General features: G+C 45.3%; 1 protein-coding gene across 1 annotated transcript in view; it reads right to left on the bottom strand.

Moving 5' to 3' along the window:
* The window catches only part of Eml6 (EMAP like 6), a 240,144-nt gene that overhangs the window by 31,995 nt on the left and 186,675 nt on the right, over window positions 1-21,474 (bottom strand). The window contains exons 25-28 of the mRNA XM_050123862.1: window positions 12,561-12,649; window positions 10,958-11,134; window positions 6,820-7,021; window positions 6,567-6,693 (exon numbers count right to left, since the gene is read on the bottom strand). Coding sequence (XP_049979819.1) covers window positions 6,567-6,693; window positions 6,820-7,021; window positions 10,958-11,134; window positions 12,561-12,649 — 595 coding nt within the window. The remainder of the gene's footprint in view (window positions 1-6,566; window positions 6,694-6,819; window positions 7,022-10,957; window positions 11,135-12,560; window positions 12,650-21,474) is intronic.

Here is a 21,474-nt window from a genome sequence, read left to right as displayed (position 1 = left end):
AACTCCCAGCTCCTTCTCTAGCACCATGTCTGCCTGCACATCACTATGGACCATCAAGACAATAATGAATTAAACCTCTGACACCGCAAGCCACCACAGTGAAACGTCTTCCTTTATAAGAGTTGTCGTGGTCATGGTGTCTCTTCACAGCAACAGAAACCCTAACTACGATAGGCATATGAAAAGGTTTGGGAAATATTAATGCCACAGTGGAATTCTGAGATTGTTTGCAGGTAGTGCCTGTCAGTCAGCAGGTAAAGACCCTGCCATTATAAAAGCTCACAGCCAGGACTGGTGAGATGGCTCCGGGGGTGAAGCCACTTGCTGCTGAGACCTCTGTCCTCGTACTGTGGAAGAAGAGAACCAGCACACGCCCCATGGTGAGCATGCCCACATACATACAAATGCACACAAACACATAAATTAATGCAAAACCAAGTTTTTGAACTCTAAATCTGCTCTTTGTTTAGGGTTGGTAAAGGGTCTTTGGTTTCCTCAGGAATATATACCATATACTTAAGGATGATTATGGACCTAAAATATTAATATAAGAGAATACTTACGATTCATTTCTCATAATCCCCGATAAGGTCAATTCTTGCCCTGCCACTTCAATGTTGTGGAAACTATTTTTGGATGAATGCAAGCTGGGCTTAGAAGAAGGGTACAGTCGTCTAAGGAGGGACCAGAACTAACCTTAGCCCTAACTGCAGTCTGTTTGAGGCTGCCATGACACTACTCCAGAGAGGTAGCAGGCTCAGTCTGTAAGGAGTTTGACTCCTAGAGACTTAGGTTGTCTTATATAGACAGTCTCAAGAAGAAATAATTCACTGTGAAACTTATTCCTCAAAGAATAATGATATGTCCACCTAACCACGCAGATATGAGCCCCACACAGCCATTCCACCCAGTACGACCTCAACAGGCAGGGCACGGGGCCATGTAAACATTGTCTGTCAACAGAAGCTGACCCTCTAGCAGCAGAGGCCCTGTCTACTGTCTTGTCCACGTCAGCTGTAACACCATGCAGCCAATGAGCAACAGACTTCCTTTATTCTCTCTTGGTAAATTCTCTCACCGCTCACAGGTCACTGGCCCGGCACTGCTGCTCGGCTAGCAAGCATTTCCTCCTGTGCAGACGAGACTGAAGGAGCGTGGTCTGCCTTTGCCATAGAGGGCGGTTTGCAAAGTGACAACTTTTCCTCAGTCCCCGCGAAGCAGAAAGGGAAAGAGGGGTCACTTGGTGAGCATCCCCAAGTCTAGGGGTACCTAAACCACATGAAAACAGGAAGCTGTTAGCCCCTCTTGCTGCTGGGGAAGGGGAAGGGAGAAACAGCAGAGTCCAGAGAGGGGCCCTGTGGGGTGGGAGAGAACAGGACGGCTATTTAGGACCCTGACTTGTCTGTAGGTCCCCACCTGGGATGACTGAAAGATGAGACCTGACAGTGGAGATCAACTCAGTATGGGGATTGCAAGGGACTGCGCACTACTGTGGGTATTACCTATGATGCACATGGAAAGGAGAGAGAGAGAGAGAGAGAGAGAGAGAGAGAGAGAGAGAGAGAGAGAGAAAGAGAGAGGAGTTTTCCGGTTCCCTGCGTCCTCCCAAGCACCCGCTGTCACGGGAACAAAGGGCAGTGCCACTGAGATGCAGCCTAGAGGCAAGGGGCTTCTACTTCAAGGCACATCCTCATTGCTTTCATTGGTAGCATCGCAGATAAAAAGGACCTTGAAGAGGGAACCATTTTTTTGTTTTTTACCCTATTGACCTTTGCTCTAACTGGAAAGTTCCTCCTTTCTGTCCTGGCCACTGCTGATTCCCTGGCTGATAGGAACCTGCTTCTTTGAGCCTCCAATGGGGACTAAAGTTCAGTGACTCCAGAAGTGCTCCAGGCCTTTGGCACCAGATTGGAAGTGCTGAGGCCCAGCCTCAGAGAATGAGTTACTGCCAGGTTGTCTCTCCAGTGCGAGACAACCGTTGGTCTACTCTGACTGTATTGCGTAAGCCAATCCAATAAGTTCTTTCAAAAATAAATATATATCCATTCTTCCAGCCCTGCTCCTCTCGGGGGCCTGGTTAAGGCAGCTGCTTTATCTGGTGTTTGTCACATCAAGGAGAAAAGTAATTAATATAAAAATAGTTGAAAAGTCATTTGTAAATATTTTTAGAAAGGTGGAGATTGATTCTCTCTCTCCCCATACACCCCCCCCCCACAAGTAAAACAGCTGAATTTATCTAGACCAAATATCTCTGCTCAGAGCCAACGAGACACCTCAGCAGGGAAGCTGTCCACCCTGAAGACCTGAGTTCGGCTTCCAAGACGCACAGGACAGAAGGAAAGGACTGGCTCTTCCAGGCTGTCCTCTGGCCTGCCTGGTGGCACAAGCGTATCCTCCCCCTCCACGCAAATAACTGAACAAATGTAAGGAAACTAAACATGTCTGATACACTAGTGATTAAAATAAGCATTATTTTACAGGTATTCACAAGTCATAAGTAAAGTACATTAAACCGGTACTAAGACAACGAAACTCAAGAACTAAAACTGCTATATTGCTTATTTTTACAAAGAGAAATCCCCCTTCCCGGCGAAAAAAAGACCAGAGAATCTGGCAGCAACCCTAGAGCTTTCTGAGGAAAGAACTGTGCCTCAGGTCAGGCGCGATTCTGACTTGAGGTCACAGCTCGCGCAGCTTCTGGGATAAGAACACAAAGCAAGGTGGGGGAGTTTGTTTTAGTCACAGGTGAAATGGAAACCCCAGGTCCTGTCACTCAAATGGCTGCAAACTTCAGTGCTAACTCACAGGGACCTTGAGAACAGTGCAACCTTCCAACACGGGTGCACAGAGAAAACTCCAGACTTAAGTGTGTGAGTATCTCAGGGCCCACTGCCATAAAGATAGCCCAGTTTGGTCATGCCGTGTCTTCACCTTGAAGGTAGGTTTCTGTCTGGATGCAGGTTCCAAGTGAATACAGATAAAAATCTCTCTTATTACCATTCTTCACACAACAGTCTAGCTTTAAGTAGTTACTATCTTTTAGTGTAAATGGCATTTTGCCTGCATGTATCTAAGTACACTGCCTGTGTGCCTGGCGCCTGCAGAGGCTTGCTGAGGGCATCAGATCCCCGGGCTGGGAGTCCTGGATGGTTGTGAGCTGTCATGTGGGTGCTGGAAATCAAATCTGGGTCCTCTGCAGGAGCGGCATGTGCGTTTAGTCTCCTCCTTGCAGAAGGTTATTAGAAAACACCTGTGTAAGACAGTAGGCACTAAAAGAAATGGCTGGCCAAGGAGACGTGAAAGGGCTTGCTATGCAAGCATGAGAACCCGAGTTTGAGTCTCCAGAACTCACGTCAAAGCTGTCAATTTTCAGCAAGCAAAAGAAATAAAGGGGAATGTTTTGTGCGCCCTCCCCCGCACCTCCAGCTCTTCATCTCCTGCTAGCCTTATCGACAGCACCCGCAGGTTTGCCCAGCCTCTCAGTGCCTGCCTGACCCAGCAGAGCAGACTCTGGGGCAGAAACAACTGGGCAGGTATCGCCCCGCTCCTAGCCATGCACCCCACATGGTTGCTGGTTAGTGGCTTCATCCAAGGTGGGGGCTGGCTGAAGGAGCCCAGGTGAAGCCATGTGGGGAGCTGGGGGCAGAGCTGAAATGCAGTTGACACATTTCACGCGTGCGAGGTATAGCCCAGTGTTCTCTCAAGGGCAATCATTACTTTTTTTCCCTCAATTTTCTCACTTCCCAAAATATTGGAACTGAAGGTCATACGGCTTGTAAAGAAGAAAAAGTCACAATATGTTAGGAGCTGCAGAAGAAGACCTGACGTAGTCACACAGCCATTTTAAAGCCAAATGTCTGAATCTAACCAGAAACAATCCATGGCTGTCTTCAGAATAAAATGATTGACACAGAGCATGCAGCTGTCACCGGGCGTTTTTCCTCAGGGTGACAGCTGCCGCACTCCTCTCGGGAGGAAGGGGGGAGGGGGCTTGGTGAGCCACTCCAGGCACACACCTCCGCAGTCCTCCAGCGTGTGTGCTCACTCTCACTGGAGTGTCCTGGCCCAGGCATCTCCGGGCATCACCCAGCACGGGAACAAGGAGAGATCAGCAAGGCAAGGAGGAGTCCCAGGGAGGCCTGGCCTGAACACACCCAGGGAGAAGCTTGGTGTCAGGTTCCTGCTGCAGCAGCAGGCAGGGCACCACCCCATTCTTCTGTCTCTTTCCTATCTTTCCTAGGAGGCTAGTGTTCACCGAGTCCACTTTCTCTCCCATCTGAAGGCCAAGTTGCAATGCATTTTCCGCATCCTTGCTCCAAGGGCTCAGTCCTAACCCACACTCTATCACTTGCTCTGGTCTCTTCTGCCCAATACTCCTCTCTTGTGTGCTGTGAACTGTCGAGTCTAATCTCCGAGGCCCAGAGTCCCCTAAAATCACTGACCAGGATGGGAGAGGCGGCTTATCCTTGGCTCAGATATGGATCTCTCTCTCTGCATGCTAACGGGTTGCTCTGGTTAGCGTGGGCACGCTCTGCTCCCAGCATGCCGTGCAGCTGCTATTGTCTCTGTGACTAAAAGCCTTCTACAAACTGGGGCTGTCAAGGCTTTTAAGTTATCAAGGAAATTGCTGTCTATAGAAAAGGCTTGATGCTTTCTCTGAACCCTATACTTACCTTAAAATGGTTTCTTTACTACATGTTTTTCTTACTTCATTCCAGGGTGAATTTTATTTTAAAGTGACAGTTGACAAATGCTTGCTTATAATTCTACATTTATAATTCTATATGTTTTTCTTGTTTTTGAAAAATAAAGGTTCAAGTCAGTGTGCCCTTACGTATAACAATCCTTCAATCTGGAAAAATAAAGAAAATAATGCGTGTTCACATGTTTTAATCTTAAAGTGGAAAACTGTTAACTCATGTCCCATCTCAGCACGGCTTTTTTTTTTTTTTTTTTGGTTTTTCGAGACAGGGTTTTTCTGTAGCTTTGGAGCCTGTCCTGGAACTAGCTCTTGTAGACCAGGCTGGCCTCGAACTCACAGAGATCCACCTGCCTCTGCCTCCCGAGTGCTGGGATTAAAGGCGTGTGCCACCACCGCCCGACTCAGCACAGCTTTTTATAGGGCTGTGCAGAGAGGTAACAGACAAGGAGTGAGTGTATGACTTGTGGGTCACACCTGACCTAATGTGGAGCCAGGGAGTTGGGACGGACGTTACAAGGCAGTACTTTAGTTCCATGATACACTGCCGAGTTTTATAGAAACCAGCTTGAACACCCTTGGAATAATGGGCAAGCCAATTCCATTCATGATGGAATGTGAAAGTGGAGAGGCTGGATGCTTTATTTGTAAAGAGATTCAACTCAGACCAAACGCCTTTCTCAGGTAGATAAGTTAAGCGCCGGCCTATTCGTACATTCGTGTGTGTGTGTGTGTGTGTGTGTGTGTGTGTGCTCCTTTGTTCAGCTCTTAGAATCCAGTCCTTTCGCAGTATTTTTTAAGCAAAAGAAAACTTCCCTCTGTACTATACCATGTAATAAGGACTCAATGGGGAGAATTAGCTTAGCATGCCATGTGTAATAAAGACTCAAGGAGAGAGTTAGGGCTCACCAGCCATCTCACCAATAACACAGCACTCAGCAAGCTAACCTGAAGTCCCCCACTGGACTGGAGTGAGAGATTGGCGCTCAGTCCCTAAGAGTAAGTGGGGAACATGTTCATCACGTGGCTTCACGAGGCAGAAGACGCCATCAAAAGCAAATCCTTGAATCTCAGCATACAGTGTGGTGTCGAGGCACCCCTGGTCATCCGGCCTACCTCAAGGGAAAGGGCTCACCGAGAACTTTCCAGATGTGTGTCAGGCCTGGGTCAGACCCCTGAGATTCTCTTCAAATTCTAGTTTTTACTCAGTATTTATGCTTCCCAATTAGGAACATAGTCAATTATGTAATTATGAGCTTTGCATTTTTAAATTCTACAATGTTTGGCAAATTCTTGTCGGTACTTAAAAGTGCAGACCAGAAAGGCACAACACAGCATTAGAACCCTCTGTCTATGCACGGCATTCATGGGGTCTAGGAACACTAGCCCCCTGCACAGAGCTGGGCGAGAGAGGGCACAGAAAAAGAAAGTACATCAAGTGACAGGTTGTCACAGAAAGACCGGTCGGACTGGGAGGTGACTCCCTTCCGCCAGTCCACCAATGTCCCCGACCCACTTCAAAAGCCTGCCCTCCGGCTCTGCTGATCAGCAAGGTGTCTTGTTAGTCATGCACTCGGGGGCCTTTGGGGGCTCTCGTGCTCCCTATGTGTGGGAAGCCCAGCTCAGTCCAGTGTCTTACCTATCCAAGCCATACACCATAACCAATCTGCATAACTGTGAATGCCTCTCGGCTTGGGCTGAGGGCACTGGGCAATTTCCTCACTTAAGTCTGTGCATAGGTTAAGAGTCTAGGCAGACAATAAAAGTCTCAGTTTGGCATAAACTCAAGGGCAGAGAACTGTACTCTAGTTCAAATTGGTTTGTTTTCAGGCACAACAAACACAAATAGACCTTGCAAACACCATACCTTTCTTCCATGGACACCTCCTTTAGCTGCTGGTGTGGTTTGGTGCCTTCCATTTCCCTGATGCTCACGGCGTAGATCTTGGTGGTGTAGTCGATAGCCTTCTCTCTAGCAACATCACTGTCATAGCCTCAAACAACAGAAAGAGATCGGGGTATGAGCTGGTTTTCAGGCGATTGTGCGGGGTGGGGGGGGGTTTGGGGGCAGAGAGAAAGCTGCTATCATCATGGAAGGGGTATGGCTGATTGGGGCTCACCTCCATCTTCCTCCGCATCTGTATCTGACTCCTCACTGTCAACCAGCTTGCTCTCTTGGGTCCCTACAAATTCCCTGGTCCAGATCATCAAGGCCGTGTCGGCGCCTCCCACCGTGAGCAACACAGAGTCATTGTGCAGCCACCTCACGTTGGTGACGTGTGCGCTGTGCCCCACGTACTTCTTGAATCTTGCATGCTGTCCCTGCAGATACAGCCAGAAGCTGGCAGTTAGTTACCAGGCACAGCGGCTCTTGATTCCTGTTAGCTAGGACGTAACGGAACTGCTCAAAGCAGCGATTCCGCCAGTATCAGGAGAGCGCATGCTCGGTGCGGCAGGGCTGGGGTCCTACAAGACCGCTCTTGGCCCACAATAGGTCTTCAACATGTGTTTTTGAAATGCATTTGGGAATTAAGGAAATAGTTTGTTTTTGTGTCTCTCTAACATTAAACACATCAGGCCCAGAGGTGTTTAGTGTAAACTCCTGACTCCCAGTAGATCCCCATGGTGGCTTTTATGTCACTACTGGGGCAAGGACAGAAGGAAGCAAGGGACCTCAAGTAATGTCTAAAACAAATGCAGCAGTTTCTCCCACGGACACTGGGGAGGAGAAACCACTCGAAGAACTGTTGTAAAGACAAAGCAAGCTGCTGTCCACAGACAAATCTAAATAAATAAAGTCCGGTTTTCCAGTCATTGCTGGAAGCTTTCGGAGCGCGGGGCCCAGGCTGCACCCCTCTACTAGCAGGTGTTGAGGCGGGGAGGGCGGGGTGTGCCTGTGGCTGTCCCCAAGGGTGTCCTGCAAAGTGCTGGGAAGCCTGCCTTGGCACCAGGAAGAGCTTCCATTCTGGGCTCATGAGACACGGCCTGGCAGCAAGAGCTCCCGTGGGAGCCGCCTAAAGAGGTGCTTTTTCCACTCTCTCACTGGCTCCCAGGGAATACCTTACACAGTGCCGCAAGCCGCATGAACTCTGGGTCAGGAACCAGCGACTGGGGGCGTGCCAGAAGAAAAACGGTAGCACAGAACTGAGAAGAGACTTCCCAAGGGCTTTGGGCTGGTGCACTGGGACACAGGGGCTTCAGTCCTGTAGCCTCCGGGTCTGCTGATCCTCCCCTGCCACCTGGAATCTACCCAGTCCTCAACAAAGCTCGCAGAGTGGGAAGGCCAGCGAGGCCAACAGGCAGAAGAAGGTATTTCCAAGAAGGCATTTCCAAGGCCTCCAGGGTTCTGTGTGCCGAGATCTAATGCCCCCTACTGGCCTTGGAGGGCACCTGCACTCATGTACACACACACACGTACATATTTTAAAAAATGGTAAAAAATAAATCTTTAAAGAGAAGGAAGGGAAGGCAACTAAAATTAAAACGATCCGAATACCCAGTTTTGCAAAGCTGGCTTGTGAAGGTGTAAAGGAGAATACACTAGGGGTGTTGGCCAGGCGCAGGATGAGGCCTGGAGGGCGGCCATGCTTAGTAAGAACAGGTGAAATGACCAAGAAGGTAGTTTAAGAATGAAGCTTGCATTTTGGACACTGGGTGTTGTGTGTCGGGAATAAGAACTCAATGAACTTTCTCTCGGAAGCAGGGTTTTATTGTATAGCCCAGGCCGACCTCATACTTAGGGTGCTTCCAACCAGCCTACCAACTGCTGGGATTACAGACACTAACCACGTCTGACTTGGGTGTCTCTTTATTTTCTTAGTGGGTTTTTTTTTTTTTTTAGACAGGGTTTCTCCGTGTAGACCTGGCTGTCCTGGGACTAGTTCTTGTAGACCAGGCTGGCCTTGGACTCAGAGATCCGCCTGCCTCTGCCTCCAGAGTGCTGGGATTAAAGGTGTCTCTTTATAACCCATTAACTCTACTCTGTCAGAACAGTGTTCCACGTTCACAAACTCATTCAGCCTTACTTCTGTACAGCTCCTCTCTACACACACTGACCGTGGAGTCAGGGAGGACACACACACACTGACCAAGGAGTCAGGACACACACACACTCACTGTGGAGTCAGGACACACATACACATTCACCATGGAGTCAGGACTGTGATATGTTTGCAGGGAGAACACATTCAGTTAACAGTGAATTTTCTCAGACCCAGAGCAACTATGCTTATCAGCATGCAGCAATTGGGTAAGGGAACTGAGCTAGAAAAACTAGATTAAAAAAAAAAGCAGGGCATTTAGATATGGTGTCACAGACCTGCAATACCAGTATTTGGAAGGGCAGAAGAAGGAGGAACACAATAAATTCAAGGCCAGCTTGATATGTATGGGCGGTGAGGTGAGGTGAAGAGAAAGAAGGCTGAATAGTTAAGAGGGCCTTCTGCTCTCCCAGTGGACTGGAGTTCGATGCCTAGCACCCATGTTAGACTGTGAAACCACATTTACTCCAGTTCCAGAGGACCTAAGGCCCCTTTCTGGTCTCTGGGGGCACTTCTACTCTCTCTCTCTCTCTCTCTCTCTCTCTCTCTCTCTCTCTCTCTCACACACACACACACACACAATTTTTAAAATAATAATTTTAAAAAGTAAACTGGAGAGAAAGACAGAGATAGATAGATAGATTGATAAACTGATAGATAGATTGATAGGACAAAGAACCTGAACAGATATTTCTGCAAAAACAAAAAGAAAACAAAACACCACCATGGAAATGGAAAATGGGGGTATGAAAAGTCACCAGACCTCGCTTACCAGAATGCAAATTGAAACCATGGTGAGATATCACCACATATGTTAGGACAACTGGTACCCAAGGAAACAAAAGAACAAGTGTTTGGGAGGGCGTGGGGAAGAGGGAACACCGACGGAAATGCTAAGCTACTGTTGGAGAGAATGCAAATTGGCACAGCATTATGGAAAACAGCGTGAAGGTGCCTCAAAAACTTACGGACGTAAACCACTGTGTTCTGTTTGCTATTTCTCCATCCCCAGTCTTTGTTTAAGGTTGTGGAGACTGAACACAGTACTTGGGTGAGTCAGGCTGTACCATGGATCCACCACCTTAGACCTGGATCTGTTGAGCTGCCTGAGCCCACTATGTTTTAGTTGCTGGCCTTTTATCAGACACTAAGTATTTTAATAATGTCTTGGAGGAAGCTGCAGTACTGGATAGCTAGACAGTTTTGAATATCTGTTATCAGTTACAGAATTGGAACTAAATGCAGACGGACACGTGGAAGGGACCCTGATGGGGGCACCTGGCACCGGCATTTGACTGATATCTCTTCCCATGATGTAGAAATAAGATTGTAAGATCGAGATGGCATGGGGCTAGAATGGAGTCACAGTCTCGAAGGCATTGAAAGACGTGGCTAGGATAGACATGCTAAGCACGATGAACGATGAACGTTCTCTTGGTATGGATACAAAGTGCTCTAACCAGACTTCAGACACTAGATTCTGCAAGTACAGGGTGGGAATGTGAACTTTCCTGAGAACGACAGCTCCATGTATATATAGTTCAGCTATGATTTTTAGCTCACTTGGTGACAGTTTCATTTTATTCAATGGAACTGTAAAAGCAAAACCAAGAAGCTAATAGTCTGGCTGTCCTGTGAGCTAGTCAGGGTCTGTCTGAAGCACTGGCTCCCCTCTAGGCAGCTGGAGAAGGGACGGATGTCGGCAGAGAGGGAGAGCACAAGGGGAACGGCGGAAGGGACTGGAGATGCCCAGAGAGGGAGATTAGCTTACAATGTTCCTACATACAAAGGCCGTTAGAGAACTGGAAAGATGTCTCAGTGGTCAAGAGGCAGGGTGCAGGCTACACACAGGGGCTCGGGGCCAAGTGATGTCTGTTAACAACAGAAGCTGCTTCAAAACAATTGTGCTGCTTGCGGGGACAGCAGGTTCCATGTCTCCAGACCTAGACTAGAACAGTCAGAACGGGCAGAGTGTGAGGTGTCAAGACGACATCGAATTCACAGTTCATACGATGAGGACCTCTATGTCACGAGAATTTCACTTTAGTCGTCCACTTAAAAACAGTACCGGGGAGGTTTCTACACAGCATTACAGAAGTAATAAATACCATTTCTGACTGCCTATGCATTCAAGTAAAAAAAAAATCCACACAGCTGCAATAGGTAGGTTTAGGAAAATTACTGACAGATCAAATCTCTGACAAACATGCACTATTACCTTGACAGGATAGGAAAAAAGCTTAACAAAGCCGAAGTCATCCCCAGTGGCTAAGAGGGCGCCATCTTTAGTGAGACTGGAAGCGTTGACATCAGTCACGTCGCTGTGTGCTGGCCAGATTCCTTCACAGGTGGGCCCCAGGACGCAGGTCCATGTGTCCCACTCTATCTTCTCAATCTGCAGGGGGATGAAAGGGCGTGGCCATGTTGCAGAGCCTCGTTTCTTCTTGTCCAACAGCAGGCATTTGTACTGGGTGCTGAGCTCCAATTCTTAGTGCCGTTATTATCCTTCTCTTTATGAGGCGGTCTCAGACTGTAGCCCCACCTGGCCCGGAAATCTCAGCAATCCTGTCCCAGCCTCCCAGGCGCTATCATTACTGGACACAAGCATTGTATCCAGCCCCCTGAGTTGCACATTTAAAGCAGTATTGCCTTTTTTCAATAAGCCAATACGACTGTTAAACATACTCGAATATTTTTCCTAGACCAAAAGCATACTTTGTACTTTTGGAACTCTGACCACAGCAAAGGTTTGTAAGGTTTTAACTAAATTTTTAATCACTGTGTCATTCATGAACTAGATCGGTTATTGTCAGCCCCAGCGCTGATACCTTGTGCCAGGTCATGCTTTGCTGTAGGATAACGGTCTGTGCAGGACGCCATGTTTAATAGCATGCCTGGCCTTCACCCCCTGGATGCCAGTACCGCCCTTCTCCATGGACACCAACAAATGTTCCAGCAGGCAACTGCTTCTGGCAAAGAATCCCTGAGCTAGTAGATATTACAAAATTTTTAAAAAGAGTTTGGTTGTGTATCTGTACATGAGGGCCGGGGTACTCATGCTGCAGTGTGGCTGGGGAGTCTGAACCCCCTTTCCGCTCTGTGGCTGCTGAGGATTGAATTTAGGTTGCCAGCATCAGCAGCAGGTACCAGAGTCTAAGTTTTTCACAGGCTTGGCCTTAATTATTAAAAAAACTACATGCGGGGTAAAGGACATGGGGAAAAAATAGTTTGGCACTGGATTGGTTCGACTTCTGTTTCATTATGGATAATATTGTTTATTATTACAAATGAATGCTGAGAGACTATCTAAAAATTTACATCATAAAAAAGCATTGTACAAAATGGCACGATGAGTGGAGAAGGGGGACGAGCCATCCAGCTTGTTAGCAGACTCAGGGTCCTCAGGAAACAAAGCTGAGCAGAATGCCATCGATGTCAGGGATACAGTCGGCCCTTGCCCTCACAAGTCAGAAAAACAGCTTAACGGCTAATATTTAGAAATCCAAAAGCACAAAGGTAGATGGCACCCTGTGTTCATAATTAAGATCCACAGGCTTGATTAGAATGTGTAATTTTCAACCAAGGCAAATATCTTTTTTTAAATATATAATTTATTTTCCATATTATGTGCTTTGGTGTTTTGCCTGCATGCATGTCTGTGCGAGGGTGTCCCCTGGAACCACAGACAGGTGTGAGCTGCCACGTGGGCTCTGGGAATTAAACCCGAGGCCTCTGGAAGAGCAGCCAGTGCCCTTACAAGACCACTGAGCCACCTCTCCAGCCCCCAAATACCTTTTAAAATCTTTATGTTGGACTGTTACCTCAGACGGTCTTATTATATGTCTTCTGCCTCTTGGAGCTTCAAAGAAAAGTTGTTCTTTGGCACCTGAATTAACTTGCAACAATTTCCCTGTTATGGTAGAAACAAGAGGGTGAATTACACCGTGTATTTATTATTTTGTTATAAAATGCTAAGCATGGCTGCCACGATTTCATTCATTTTAATTAGTCTCATAAATTGAATTAAATATATGCTACATTATTCCAGAAGCACATAAATATCAACACACTGCATGAGATAATGCCCAAAGTTCTAATTAAAAAAAAATGGGCCTCATAAAATTTGACCCCAAGTGTCTGTCCAATAACGTAAGAACTGAGGCGAGTCTCTTGCTCAGCAGCACTGACAGGAGCTATAATTTTCCAAGCTCTGACAAAATGCCAATTCTCACCCGTTTTCCCCGCTGCCGTCTGTGTAAACGAGGGAAGGACAACTGTCCTGGCATCGGAAGTGAGGTGCCCCTGAGAACTGCATTTGCTTGGTTTTAATTTCTAAATCTGCCTTTAAAGCTAGGGATGAGAAAGACACACAAAGCAAGCTACAAATCCTGCCCCTCCCAACCTTGTCTTAGTTGAAGACTTCAAAAGCAGCCAGAGGCGATCCTCAAATAAAATGGTGAGCACTATACAGCCAGTCTCATTTGCTGTGACTGATGCTGGAAAAGACTCAGCTCTCCTCGTCGGAGGCAGCAATCCTTCAGGAATGGAAAGTGTCGTGTGTTGGCGGATGGCATCTACTATTCTTTTTTGCAATGGTTTAGTTACAGAAAATTTCAATCAGGTTTGGACATGACAATGCTTTAGAGAACGCCAAGTGTCGGAGAAGACCCAGCTTCCACAGCTAGGAGCTCACTTGACGCGGGACCCTTTGACCTGTAAGCGGTTTACACGGAGTGATATTTCCTTTTCCCCCCACAACTGTGCATCTATACTCTGTGGTATGCTCGTAGGAAAAACAGTACCAAGAGATTCCCCTGGGCTCTGCATGCTGCCTGTAACGTATTATTACTTGGTCTGAAATTGAGAGGAGGTCTGGGTGTTTCCAAGGGATGAACTAAGGATCAAGGCTCTCCAGGCTCTTCCCTGCTAATCTGGTCTAACAGTTTCTAATTTGGTAAGGTATCACATGACTGGGGGTGGGACTGCCTAGACTCCGAGGATTGAGGGGAGCTGAAAGGGGGGTTCTGGGGTAGACATACTTTGCTATGGCTAAACATGCATGAATGAACAACAACAAAGAAAGAAATGAGGGGGATTAAGTGATCACTCACTGCCCAGCAGCAGGAAGTCAGCAAGTATTCCTTTTCTAATGAACTAAATTTACCAGCAGAGAAAATAGATCATTAGGACTCGGAAGATAAGGTACTGGAGAACTCAGGACTAGAAGTCTGACACCATTGGAACAGCTCTCCTTACAGTTTTTTTTAGAGTACTTTTTTAAAATTTTATTTATTAATTAATTAATGATTTCTGTCTCTTCCCCACCGCCACCCCCCTTTCCCTCCCCCTCCCCCCATAAAGTCCCCCTCCCTCGTCAGCCCAAAGAGCAATCAGGGTTCCCTGCCCTGTGGGAAGTCCAAGGACCACCCACCTCCATCCAGGTCTAGTAAGGTGAGCATCCACGAAACTGCCTAGGCTCCCACGAAACCAATAGGTCCAGTAGAATCAAAAACCCGTTGCCATTGTTCTTGAGGTCTCAGTAGTCCTCCTTGTCCGCTATGTTCAGCGAGACCAGTTTTGACCCAGGCTTTTTCAGACCCAGGCCAGCTGGCCTTGGTGAGTTCCTGATAGAACATCCCCATTGTCTCAGTGTATGGGTGCACCCCTCGCGGTCCTGAGTTCCTTGCTTGTGCTCTCTCTCCTTCTGCTCCTGATTTGGACCTTGAGATTTCAGTCCGGTGCTCCAATGTGGGTCTCTGTCTCTGTCTCCTTTCATCGCCTGATGAAGTTTAATATTCAGGAGGATGCCTATATGATTTTCTTTGGGTTCTCCTTCTTATTTAGCTTCTCTAAGAACCCGAATTATAGGTTCAATGTCCTTTATTTATGGCTAGAAACCAAATATGAGTGAGAACATCCCATGTTCCTCTTTTTGGGTCTGGCTTACCTCACTCAGGATGGTGTTTTCTATTTCCATCCATTTGCCTGCAAACTTCAAGAAGTCCTTGTTTTTTACTGCTGAGTAGTACTCTAATATGTATATATTCCATACTTTCTTCATCCATTCTTCAATTGAAGGGCATCTAGGTTGTTTCCAGGTTCTGGCTATTACAAACAATGCTGCTATAAACATAGTAGAGCATATACTTTTGTTGTGTGATAAGGCCTCTCTTGGGTATATTCCCAAGAGTGGTATTGCTGGGTCCATGGGTAGGTTGATCCCAAATTTCCTGAGAAACCTCCACACTGCTTTCCAGAGTGGTTGCACAAGTTTGCATTCCCACCAGCAATGGATGAGTGTACCCCTTTCTCCACAACCTCTCCAGCAAAGGCTATCATTGGTGTTTTTGATTTTCGCCATTCTGACAGGTGTAAGATGGTATCTTAAAGTTGTCTTGATTTGCATTTCCCTGATCGCTAAGGAAGTTGAGCATGACCTTAGGTGTCTTTTGGCCATTTGAACTTCTTCTGTTGAGAGATCTCTGTTCAACTCAGTGCCCCATTTTATAATTGGGTTGATTAGCCTTTTACGGTCTAGTTTCTTGAGTTCTTTATATATTTTGGAGATCAGACCTTTGTCAGTTGTGGGGTTGGTGAAGATCTTCTCCCAGTCAGTGGGTTGCCTTTCTGTCTTAGCAACAGTGTCCTTTGCTTTACAGAAGCTTCTCAGTCTCAGGAGGTCCCATTTATTCAATGAGGCCCTTACTGTCTGTGCTGCTGGGGTTATACGTAGGAAGTGGTCTCCTGTGCCCACGTGTTGTAGAGTACTTCCCACTTTCTCTTCAATCAGGTTCAGTGTGTTTGGACTGATATTGAGGTCTTTCACCCACTTGGACTTGAGTTTTGTGCATGGTGATAGATATGGGTCTATTTTCATTCTTCTACAGATTGACATCCAGTTTTGCCAGCACAATTTGTTGAAGATGCTCTCTTTTTTCCATTGTATACTTTTAGCTCCTTTATCGAAAATCAGGTGTTCATATGTTTGTGGGTTAAAGTCAGGGTCTTCTATTCGATTCCATTGGTCGACTTCTCTGTTTTTATGCCAATACCAAGCTGTTTTCAATACTGTAGCTCTGTAATAGAGTTTGAAGTCAGGGATGGTAATGCCTCCAGACGTTCCTTTATTGTATAAGATTGTTTTGGCTATCCTGGGTTTTTTGTTTTTCCATATAAAGTTGATTATTGTCTTCTCCAGATCTGTGAAGAATTTTGATGGGATTTTGATGGGGATTGCATTGAATCTATAGATTGCTTTTGGTAGAATTGCCATTTTTACTATGTTGATCCTCCCAATCCAAGAGCAAGGGAGGTCCTTCCATTTTCTGGTGTCCTCCTCTATTTCTTTCTTCAAAGACTTGAAGTTCTTGTCAAATAGATCTTTCACTTCCTTGGTCAGGGTTACCCCAAGATATTTTATGCTCTTTGTGGCTATCGTGAAAGGTGATGCTTCTGTGATTTCCCTCTCTGTTTCCTTATCCTTAGTGTATAGGAAGGCAACTGATTTTTTGGAGTTGATCTTGTATCCAGCCACGCTACTAAAGGTGTTTATCAGCTGTAGGAGTTCTTTGGTAGAATTTTTGGGGTCGCTTATGTATACTATCATGTCATCTGCAAATAACGAAAGCTTAACTTCTTCCTTTCCAATACGAATCCCCTTGATCCCCTTATGTTGTCTTATTGCTATTGCTAGAACTTCAAGCACTATATTGAAGAGGTATGGAGAGAGTGGACATCCTTGTCTTGTTCCTGATTTTAGTGGGATGGCTTTGAGTTTTTCTCCATTTAATTTAATGTTAGCTGTCGGTTTGCTGTAGATAGCTTTTATTATATTTAGGTATGACCCTTGTATCCCTATTCTCTCCAAGACCTTTATCATAAAGGGGTGTTGAATTTTGTCGAATGCTTTTTCCGCATCTAATGAAATGATCATATGGTTTTTTTCTTTCAGTCTATTTATATGGTGGATTACATTGATAGATTTGCGTATGTTGAACCAGCCCTGCATCTCTGGGATGAAGCCTACTTGATCATAATGGATAATTTTTCTGATGTGTTCTTGAATTCGGTTTGCCAGTATTTTATTGAGAATTTTTGCGTCGATATTCATGAGTGAGATAGGCCTGTAATTCTCTTTCTTGGTTGGGTCTTTGTGTGGTTTTGGTATCAGGGTAACTGTAGCTTCATAAAAGGAATTTGGCAATGACTTTTCTGTTTCTATATTGTGAAATACGTTAAGGAGTATAGGTATTAGCTCTTCTTGGAAGTTCTGGTAGAATTCTGCGTTGAACCCATCTGGTCCTGGGCTTTTTTTGGAAGGGAGATTTTTGATAACAGTTTCTAGTTCTTCGCGACTAACAGGTCTATTTAGATCATTCACCTGGTCTTGGTTTAGCTTTGGTATATGGTACTTATCTAAAAAAATGTCCATTTCTTTTGCATTTTCCAGTTTTGTGGCATACAGGCTTTTATAGTAAGATCTAATGATTCTCTGGATTTCCTCTGTGTCTGTGGTTATGTCCCCCCTTTCATTTCTGATTTTATTTATTTGCGTGTTCTCTCTCTGTTGTTTAGTTAGTTTGGATAGGGGTTTGTCGATCTTGTTGATTTTCTCCAAGAACCAACTTTTTGTTTCATTGATTCTTTGGACTGTTTTCTGTGTTTCTATTTTGTTGATTTCTGCCCTCAGTTTGATTATTTCCAGTCTTCTACTCCTTCTGGGCACCTCTGCTTCTTTTTTTTCTAAAGCTTTCAGGTGTGCCATTAAGTCCCCAATGTATGCTTTCTCTGTTTTCTTTAAGTGGGCACTTAGTGCTATGAACTTTCCTCTTAGCACTGCTTTCATCGTGTCCCATAGGTTTGAGTATGTTGTCTCTTTATTTTCATTAAATTCAAGGAAGACTTTAATTTCTTTCTTAATTTCTTCCTTGACCCAGGTGTGGTTCAGTAGTTGACTGTTCAGTTTCCATGAGTTTGTCGGCTTTCTGGGGGTAGCATAGTTGTTGCCATCTAACTTTAATCCGTGGTGATCTGATAAGACACAGGTGGACACTGATATTCTTTTGTATCTGTGGAGGTTTCCTTTGTTTCCGAGTATATGGTCAATTTTTGAGAAGGTTCCATGAGCTGCAGAGAAGAAGGTATATTCTTTCCTATTTGGGTGGAGTGTTCTGTAGATGTCTGTTAAGTCCATTTGCTTCATTACCTCCAATAATTCTCTTAATTCTCTATTAGGTTTCTGTCTGATTGACCTGTCCATTGGAGAGAGAGGTGTGTTGAAGTCTCCTACTATTAGTGTGTGTGGTTTTATGTCTGCCTTGAGTTTTAGAAATATTTCTTTTACATAAGTGGGTGCTTTTATATTAGGGGCATAGATATTCAGGATTGAGATGTCATCCTGATGAATTGTTCCTGTTATGAGTATAAAGTGTCCATCTCGATCTCTTCTGATTGATTTTAGTTTGAAGTCAGTTTTGTTGGAAATTAGTATGGCCACACCTGCTTTTTTGTTAGGACCATTTGCTTGAAAGACCTTTTCCCAACCTTTTACTCTGAGTAGATGCCTGTCTTTGTGGTTGAGATGTGTTTCCTGCAAACAGCAGAATGTTGGATCCTGTTTTCGTATCCAATCCCTTAGCCTGTGCCTTTTTATAGGTGAATTGAGACCATTAATATTAAGTGATATTAGTGACCAGTGGTTGTTTACTCCGGTTATTCTTACTGTTTTCGGTAGTAGAGTTTGTGTGTGTCCCTTCTTTGAGTTGTACTGGTGAAGGTTCGCTAGATTCCTGAGTTATTGTAGTCAGTGTTGGCAATGTTGGATTCCTTGGGTTGCGATTTTCCTTCTATTACTTTCTGTAGCGCTGGATTTGTGGCTACGTATTGTTTAAATTTGTTCTTATCCTGGAATGTCTTGTTTTCTCCATTGATAGTGAATACTAGCTTGGCTGGGTATAGAAGTTTGGGTTTGCATCCATGGTCTCTTAGTTTTTGAAGAACCTCTATCCAGGACCTTCTGGCTTTCATGGTTTCCATAGAGAAGTCAGGTGTAAGTCTGATCGGTTTACCTTTATAAGTTACTTGGCCTTTTTCCTTTGCAGCTCTTAATATTCTTTCTTTAACCTGTATATTCTGTGTTTTGATTATTATATGGCGAGGGGATGTTTTTCTTTGATCCAGTCTGTTTGGTGTTCTGTATGCTTCTTGAATATTCAAAGGAATATCTTTCTTTATGTTGGGAAAGTTTTCTTCCATAATTTTGTTAAAAATATTTTCTGGGCCTTTGAGCTGTGACTCTTCTCCTTCTTCTATTCCAATTATTCTTATGTTTGGTCTTTTTATTGTGTCCCATATTTCCTGCATGTTTTGTGATGAGAATTTGTTGACTTTGCTGTTTTCTTTGATCAGTGCGTTTATTTTCTCTATGGTGTCCTCAGAATCTGATATTCTTTCTTCTATTTCTTGTATTCTATTGATTATGCTTGTTTCTGTAGGCTCTGCTTGTTGACCTGGATTTTCCATATCCAGCTGGTGCTCAGTTTGTGTTTTCTTCCTTGCTTCCATTTCAGTTTTCAATTCTTGAATTGTTTCCATTACCTGTTTGTTCGTTTTTTCTTGGTTTCCCAGGGTCTCATGTACGTATTTACTCAATTCTTCAAACTTTTTGTTATACTTCTCATCCATTTCTATAAGGGTGTTTTTTACATGTTGTATAAGGGGCTCTATTGCTTTCATAAAGTCAATTTTTTCCACTTCTTCTGTGTTAGGGTGTTCAAGTCCTTCTGTTGTAAGATCATTGGGTTCTGGTGTTTTCGTGTTGTTTTTCGGATTGTTGGGTGAATTCTTGCCTTGGCGCCTGCCCATTTCCTCCTATCGAAGCTATCTAATGGGTCTTTTAGAACCGGGTCAGGTTTCCCTGTTGGCCAGGGGCTCCTCCTACAAAATGCTGTCACTCTGTTTCCTGGCTCCTGCCAGGTGCCCAGTTCCCTCTCGCCCCTCAGAAGGGTCTTCAGGAACAGGACCCGGCTCCTTCCTTGCTAGGGATCTCGCCAACCAAAGGCCTACCTCTTTGCTTTAATTGTAGTGGGGCGATCTGCTCTCGGTGTTGTGCGCCGGTCCCCGCTGTCTGTCGCCTCCTGCACCAGTCTGCCGCTGCCTGCTCCGGTGGTCTGCCGCCCCGCCTGGGCCTGCGCCGGTGGTCTCTCTCCTTACAGTTTTTTGTTTTGTTTTTCGAGACAGGGTTTCTCTGTGTAACAATCCTGGCTGTCCTGGAACTAGTTCTGGTAGACTAGGCTGGCCTTGAACTCACAGAGATCCGCCTGCCTCTGCCTCCCCAGTGCTGGGATTAAAGGCGTGCGCCACCACTACCAGGCCTAACTACAGTCTTTAAGATCACACTTCACAATTAAACCTCTAAACACTGAGCTGTCTAGGTGATGAAAGGACCGCAAGTGTGTTAGAGACTCAAGGGAGACAAACACAAGAAGCGCCACACAATGCCAGACACCTGTGGGCACTCGCTTGACCTGCCTTTTCCTTAGAGTCACCTCAACTGAAGTGAGTTTAACTCTGGTGACAGATGCTGACCCAAGAGCCTAAGATGAACCCACACCGGGCTAGGCAATAAAAAAATTGTCTCTCCCAGAAAGTTGGCATGGAGTGGATTCCCAGCTGGGACGAGATGTGGGTTTTGGAGCCGAGAGTTGGGGGCAACTGAAACTGAGAGGGTAGAACTGAGTTAGGGGAGGTTCCTGTGTACCGGCTGGGGGTACAGCTACACACAAGACCCAGAGGAGCAGCCGGTGGGAGCAGCTGCCCCAAGCAGGGAAGGAGAGAGCAACTGCTTTGCTTGTTCCTCAGAAGTTCCCAGTTCATTCTTTTTTGTTTTGCTTTGTCTTAGAGACTGGGTTTCTCTGTGTAACAGCCCTTACTGTCCTGGAACTCACTTTGTAAACCAGGTAGGCCTCGAACTCACAGAATCCTCCTGCCTCTGCTTCCTGGATGCTGGGATTAAAGATGTGGTCCACCAGGACTGGTTTACAGTTCATTCTTAAAGCCAGTTCCTTAGGTATTGCTTCCTGCTCTCGGAGGCTATGAAGCATTCTATACCATTACTTTGAAATTTCAGCTAATCTGAGCAGGCTTCTGTTCCTTGAAAGACAGACTATGAATTAAAACCAACTATTTTCATGTTTAAGCAAGCCATAATCATGGGCATGTGTGTTCTCCCTTCCTTTAATTATTACATGGTAGAAATAGGTCACCATCCTTCTTCTTCCTCTGCCTACCATCCATTCTCTTTCTTTGCTTTCTCTTTTTACCCCTGCCTCCAAGTGTATGTACACACACACACACGGAGAGAAATCTGAGGACAAGGAGCAGAAGCAAAGACAAAAAAGTCTATATTATCTATATTCTTGTCCCCAAATAATACAAACTGAATTCTTTCAGTGCCCACATTTTTATCACTAGAAAAGTCTGCTCACACGGAAAAACAGGGCAGAAAAAAATAAAACAAATGAAGAAAAAAGAAAAAGAAAAAAATCTGTCCTGACAGCTAAGGAGGGATAGTCAATGACACGCAGTAAAGGCCACATGTGTTAGCCCAGTTGCCAGGCATCTCACGTGTCAGGGTAATTCCAGAGTAGTACTACAAGGATCAAACTTGCCAGGCCATTTGAAATGAAAATAGAACCAAGTATCTTGTGAAGTTCCCAACTGTTGATTGACTAAAGA

Source organism: Alexandromys fortis, unplaced genomic scaffold (assembly GCF_014885135.2).
Source record: "Alexandromys fortis isolate MF-2015 unplaced genomic scaffold, M_Fortis_MF-2015_v1.1 scaffold_210, whole genome shotgun sequence".
Classification (NCBI taxonomy): Eukaryota; Metazoa; Chordata; class Mammalia; order Rodentia; family Cricetidae; genus Alexandromys; species Alexandromys fortis.
Note: the sequence above shows the minus strand (reverse complement) of the source record. Positions and strands in the feature narration are given on the sequence as shown.